The following is a 6,483-nucleotide window of genomic DNA, read 5'->3' as shown; positions in this document are numbered from 1 at the left end:
ATCACCAACAAAAATTTACTAATTTAAATAACATATTTTTATTAATTTTTGTGACAATAGATTGTACAGGGTGTTTTGTGAATTGTGAGAAAATATTTTAACCATTAAGACAATTTGTTATGAAAAGTCGAATTTAAGACCAAACAAATTCCGTATCCAAATTTTATTTTTGCAATTTAAAATGACGTGCTTTTGACAAAAGTTGGAATAACAAAAGTTGTTTCTTTTGATGAGTTATATTAGTGGTTAAAATATTTGCTCGCAATCCTCAAACACCCTGTATAGTTTGAATTTTATCGACCAAGCGGAAATTGTTAATTCACGAAGGACGAGGTACCGAATGAATTAATTCTGCATGTCGATAATGCAATTTTATCGCCGTGTATAAATTTTATCTTTTTTTCCTATAATTTATTGAATAATTAATTTTTTGTTCTAATAATTTAGAAAAACTGGTAATACTTATTAAAAATTAAATTAATTTTTTAACTCACTTCCAACGTAGTTAGAATACATTAACCAAATACAGTAGTATTTATTTATAAACATTTTTTTTTCACTTAAGTTTATGCAGTGTGAGTAAATTATTGCCTTAAAAATTGCGGATGATTTACAAAAAAAATTGTGTCTTCAAAAATAGACAAATGTAAAGAAAACCAATAGTGTGGGAATATTTGTGTTTATTAAATAAAAATTGAAGTATTTAATTTGCTTTTGCACCATCAAGTAACGGTAGTTACTTAATCTAGTATTTTGAGTTTAATATTTTTTATAAAAAAAACAATTTTTAATGCAATTTTAATAAATGTTTGAAAAGTTTTTGAAAAGTTTCTAAAATGGTGGAGGCGCCGGGTTGATTGCGGAGATTTCAATACTAGAATCATGCAGAAACGGACTAAATTATTTTTAAAGAAGTTGACCTAATTAAACAAATCAAATTGGACTTTACAATTGTTTAAAAAAATTGTGACAAAATAAAATTTAAACAATAATTTTTAGCAAGATTTGGTTTAATTTTAAATTTTATTTTTGGGTTAAAATAAATTTATAATCTGAATTGGCATGTAAACCGTAATTTTAAAATATATAAATAAATAACTTCAATAAAATCTATATTTGTGATATCACACCCAGTCTTTTCATTATCGGGTAACAAGCTTAGGGCTGCTAAACGGTTTGTTGAAAATATAAAAAATTATAAGCGCAATTGAAATCAATTATTTTTGAATAGGAAACTCAATTGAGTTAATTATTTTGTAAAACCAAAGCAGTAAATAAATGCACCCAAAACCATGAAATTTACTTCTTTAATTGAACATTACCGTAACACAGTTACACTGGTGTATACTTGGTTGCCTAACAATTTTCATAATTACTTAAATTGGTTTAAATTCAGCTTATGCAATATTTTTTATCACGTGTGAATATTATCAGTTTATAAGGTAGATAACAGCTTTAATATTTGCATGAGAAATTATTAAATCACATATTAATTTACTTCTAACCTCATTCATTCCCTGTGATACAGTTAGGTTATGTCACCAAAGCCATCAAAACGAGCTTTTTTAATTAAGCTCCTAGTGGGTTCAGCTTTGGCGATTCATTTAAGTGTTTTCGTAATCAAACCATTAGTGCTGTCCGAAAAGAATAAAAATTCAACGAAAGATAATTAAGTTATGTTAAATTATGAGAATTAGAAGACCAGGCAATTTGACCGGTGCACAATTGGGTTTTGCTACAGCTTTAGGTATAATTGGGGGCGTTTATATCTGGAGGCCTTTTTTCCTCAGAGAGAAACAAGTACCAAAAGTGAAGCCGACAGACGAATAATTGGTGAATAATTTATTTATTATATAACTGTAACAAGGACTATTTTTTTTTTTTTAGATATGGGTTGGTATAAAGCTTGGGCTGCGAAACAGCGCGGCAAGGGGTCCCTTCTCTTCATCGCAGGCGTCAGCGCCACTGCCTTTTTATGGATTGGTTACAGCAAATTTTACTCCCCCTGGCGTACAAAACGCCGTCTGCAGGAAGCTGAAGAATACGCCAATATTTTGTTGAAGAATCAGGATAATTGAGTTATGTTGTAGTTTGTCTTAATTAATAAAACTAGAAATTTTGATAATTTTATTAATGACTACTAATTACAAAAAATTATTCCTCCTCCTTGAATTTCCCGTTGTAGTAGGGCATAAACTGCAAGACAAGCTTCCAGTCAGTGGCGTACGTAATCCCCACACCTGCTGTGGCCCCAAAGGCAATCGCAGACCCGATCCTGCAAAACTGTTGCATAATACCCATAAAACAATTATTATTTACTCACCATTGCGAAGCTATTTCTATGTGTTTTTTGCCAATTAGCCGCAAGGGGCCTGGGAGTCGTACTGCAGGCGACATTGCGTGTTTTTCAGCTACAAGTTAAATAAAATTTAACCCCCTTTTCGCACTTATAAATCGCAAATGTCAATTTGACGTTACTATTTCTACTACTGTCATCTGTAGTATTTGCAGAGTAAACACTTTCGGCGCTCAAATTTGAAACATAAAGATTTAATTCCGGGTAACCAGGGTTACCGGAGTGCAACATGGAATTTGTCGTAGATAAAGTCTCCGAGGATTCATTCTACGAAAATTTATTAATCGGGTTACCTAAAGTCTTAGGTAAATTTAAACCAAACCACAACTAGTCGTACGTTTTTTTTTTTTTTAGAAAAATTGCCAAGCGTTTCCGATTTGTACTTAGAGCGGTTTTCCCCGGTTCAACACAACAATATTTGTGCCTGGGAGCAAAAACATGGTGTTTTATTACCCGAAGACTTGCGCTCTTTTTATGCCTCAACTAATGGTTTGTTATATACATATAATTTCTATTACAGAGGTAATAAGAGTAAAAATTAGAGTGATAATAACCGTAGAGACGACAAACAAAATTTCCAGATTCTGGGTCCGAGGAGGATAAAGTTGTAGGCCTAATAGAAGTCAATAGTTTAAATGACTTGGCCCCTGTGTATGGCTATGAGATGAAGTCCGACCCTGGAGTAAATATCGAAGATGACCACTACGAGTTAAAGCTTGGGACCGATAGTAAAGTTTTTGAGTTGGTCAATTTGAACGATAATGGACGAGTGTGTCTTCTAATAAATTGATTTCAAATGAAATTTGGAATTTTAGGTGACTGTGGTTTACATAAACCACCGTTATTTGCCGACTATTTGGCTTCACAACTCTTCAATGAAGTTCAGTTTTCTTGCTGATGATTTTACAACTTACCTTCGGATGTGTGTGCACCACTTGGGAATTCCCTTCTGGCAATTCTCATTCAGTGGAGAAGGGATTCCGGAATGGAGCGAAGTAGAAAAAAACACAATTAAAATTAAGATAAAAATTTATTTGCAGATGGTTTTTCGATTACTAGCGCCGGCAATTTTGCCTTTACATAAAAAAATTGACGAGATAAAAAGACACAATGATCCGAAATCAGATGATGAGTTTTCTGACATCCCAATAAATAAAATCGATTCAAATATATTCAGAACAACTAGACTAATCCAAAACACATTACCTCTCAACGAACCAAATCTAAGTCCACGACAAATAAAAAAAAAACAATTGAAGCCCAAATTTCCAACCAAATTACAAAGAAAACCCATTCAGTTAAAGAAATAGCATCACAGTATAAGCAAAACACAATAATTGCACAACAAAACATAATTAAGTCAACTTGATAATTGGAAAATAACGGTTAACCGAAAAATCAAACTCGGGAGGCGTTACTGAATCTTTTTTGTGCCCCCCTGCTAGCAACTTTAAAACAATAAAATTAGTTTTTGATATTTTTATCAAATCACTTATTTCACTATCAGCTTGGATATTTTCTAATAATTGTCGAGCTTGATGAAAGTGTTTACAGCCAGTTACGTAAAAATAAATACTATCAACAGGCTGTTGCAATCTCTCGACTGACGTCATTTCCCGAAATTCCGAATACTGGACCGGGGGTGGCGTTAGAAGGTTTTGAAATGGCGCAAAACGGTGCTCGTATCGGACTTGTTCGTTATCGAATTGAGGGTGAGGCATTGTCAATTTCCCGTCCAACCGGAAGCCCATCAAAGCCTGCAATGAGGATGATTGAAACTGCACCAATTAGTAATAATAATTACTTTGTAGTAACCCCCACACATATTCTGTAAAGCCTGGTAATAAACTATGTCCCGATTATAAGGTCTTGGCTTTCTTTTATGTTTCGGTTTCTTCTTCGACGTATTTTTCGACTTTTGTAACTCATTTATAAGTTCGTTTTCGACCAAGAAACTATCAGCCCGTGAAAGAGCAGACACTAACCACCCATACAAAAATTCGTACAAGTACCTGCAAAACATTAATCATGACCAATTGAAGACCCCAATTAAAATTACCAATAAATGTAATAATACTCGTGTCTACTGTACAATTCTAACTCAAAACCGGCCAATAAGTACATAATCATTATTTTTAATGTGTGGTACAAAATCCAAGTCCCAAAGCAGGCCAAATGGGGACGCGATGTCGAATTCACTGATATATTATGTAAATAAGCGTCGACTCGTTCCGCCTAAAAAAAAACAATAATTTTTACTCTTCATAAATCATATAATTACCTCATCTTGCAAATTAGTAAACTCCTCTAATAAATGAGCCAACTTGTCTCGTTGTCTGGCCCTATTGTGGCCGCACAACTGCAAAAAACTGGCAAAAGGTCGCGTACAATGAGCCAAAAACGACTCAACGTACTTTTTTGCCTAGAAAAACACACAAATTAAAAGCAGAAAACCCAAATTTGTAACACTACTTGTTGATTTGAAAGAATCGATTTTGAAACTAACGCCGGCGGGCATATGAACGTCTTAACCGCTTCTTTTAAAATGTCACGCAAGGCGCATGGATTTGTCCCTACAACACATTTAGATATGAATATTTTCGTTTTTGGGGGGGCATACCTTGATAAAGTAACTGAAGAGCCGATCGGGACAATAAACACGGACTAGTTTTACTAAAGTCAATGAAGAAATCCTAACAGAGAAAAAACTATAGTGGCAGTTGGTTGTGACAAATTTGTCATCACCAACGCGGTACCAAAATTTGATTACAAATGTTAACTTACTAAAACTTGGTGTAATGATGTTATTGATTGGATTTTTGTTATTGTTTTAAACCTGTCCACCATGTCTGAGAAGTAATTTAAAGCCTCTGCCCGCGGTTTGATTTTGGTGTAGCGAGGAAAGGTCGGGGGTAACAACCGCTGGTTTATTAAAGGCTCAAAACCGGGAATTAGCTCGTTATCACCTGACAAAACAATGTTTTTCTTTTTCTACTTTTGATCGAAATTTAACCTGCTTGAAGTCCCAAATTGACTGTTTCTTTCATGATAATGAGTTGGTCTGACGCTGTGAGGAGGAGTCTTTGACAGTCGGTAATAGCAGGGGGCTGGTCCTCTCGCCTCATCAACGTCAAAGCTTGGTAAAATACTCGCATAAATTTAATACGCGCGTGTACGGCTTGAATTTCACTCTGAAAATTCAGAATAGAAAAACACAATTACAGGAATCTGTAATTACTGATGATTGTTTTGATCGGATTTTCCTATGTAATTCCTCTTCAACTTCGCGTAACATTCCTATAATTCTCTGTTCTGAGACGTCAGGGTTGAGGTGATAACCGTATTGCATTGGTTGAAAATCCTCCTCTTCATATACCATCGCTCTATGAGCAATAATTAATACAAAAATTGTAGTCGCAATTTTACTTACTTGTGTACAAAGTGTTTAATTATTTCCAACAATTTGTAAACCATGAGGCAAAAAGCTTTCATAGTCCTGTCTTCTATGCTGTAAGGCTTATGTAAATAAAGATTAGTGAAAACGGTCTGAGCTAAGGAATGACCTTCTAACCACGAAACAATACACGCGAGTGTAGTGTCAATAATCCCTATCATTTTTTCATAGGAGAAATTATCTAATTGTAATATACCTTCCTGTGAGAAAAAAATACTATTTTTTTTGTAAAAATCAAGTAATACGTACCTCAATAGTTTGACTGAGAGTTTTTGCTTTCCGGGCCCCCCTGTTACAAATCATCCCAGCGTCCATTTTGGGGTCCATCATTTCAATTGCCGACATTGCTTCAAAAAGGCCAAACAAGTTGTCGTGTAGTAATTCGCCCATTTCTAAATCTGGAACTCTTATTTAAGCAAATTTGCTTTAGCTTCGTTATAAAATACCTGTTACTGCGTCCTTAAATTCTGAGGTTATATCAACCCATTTGTACATTAATATTTTATCTAAAGTTTCCCCGTTACACTCCCTACAAACAATATGAAAAATTGGAAAAATTCAGGAAGAGAGCTACTCACGAATCTGAATATTCCATTTTTTGGATTTCTGGTGATTTTTGACTGGGTCGTGTTATTTAGTGTGATTTTGGTCGTCAGGTTGGTGACCTACAACA

The 6,483-nt window shown here is 34.3% G+C and overlaps 3 protein-coding genes across 3 annotated transcripts; 1 reads left to right on the top strand and 2 right to left on the bottom strand.

Moving 5' to 3' along the window:
* Positions 1–2,113: 2,113 nt before the first annotated feature.
* On the bottom strand, positions 2,114–2,490 carry LOC123006493 (cytochrome b-c1 complex subunit 10-like). Its single transcript, XM_044401019.1, has 2 exons — positions 2,324–2,490; positions 2,114–2,275 (listed from the first exon to the last, which is right to left on the bottom strand). The coding sequence occupies exons 1-2, from the start codon at positions 2,395–2,397 to the stop codon at positions 2,155–2,157; spliced, it is 195 nt and encodes a 64-aa protein (XP_044256954.1). The 5' UTR covers positions 2,398–2,490; the 3' UTR covers positions 2,114–2,154.
* Positions 2,491–2,585: 95 nt separating this feature from the next.
* LOC123006708 (tubulin polyglutamylase complex subunit 2-like) lies at positions 2,586–3,542 on the top strand. The gene is made up of 5 exons (XM_044401390.1): positions 2,586–2,661; positions 2,711–2,878; positions 2,938–3,125; positions 3,172–3,351; positions 3,534–3,542. The coding sequence occupies exons 1-5, from the start codon at positions 2,586–2,588 to the stop codon at positions 3,540–3,542; spliced, it is 621 nt and encodes a 206-aa protein (XP_044257325.1).
* Positions 3,368–6,483, bottom strand: LOC123006053 (N-alpha-acetyltransferase 35, NatC auxiliary subunit). Its single transcript, XM_044400202.1, has 13 exons — positions 6,389–6,483; positions 6,257–6,339; positions 6,060–6,208; positions 5,787–6,010; positions 5,595–5,739; positions 5,370–5,547; positions 5,141–5,322; positions 4,977–5,049; positions 4,829–4,929; positions 4,638–4,778; positions 4,416–4,591; positions 4,161–4,368; positions 3,368–4,113 (listed from the first exon to the last, which is right to left on the bottom strand). The coding sequence occupies exons 1-13, from the start codon at positions 6,403–6,405 to the stop codon at positions 3,712–3,714; spliced, it is 2,079 nt and encodes a 692-aa protein (XP_044256137.1). The 5' UTR covers positions 6,406–6,483; the 3' UTR covers positions 3,368–3,711.

Source organism: Tribolium madens, unplaced genomic scaffold (assembly GCF_015345945.1).
Source record: "Tribolium madens isolate multiple individuals breed KSU strain unplaced genomic scaffold, Tmad_KSU_1.1 Scaffold_2;HRSCAF=44;Tcas5.2_LGX, whole genome shotgun sequence".
NCBI classification, from domain to species: Eukaryota; Metazoa; Arthropoda; class Insecta; order Coleoptera; family Tenebrionidae; genus Tribolium; species Tribolium madens.
The sequence above is the reverse complement of the archived record's forward strand: the minus strand, read 5'-3'. Positions and strand labels throughout refer to the sequence as shown.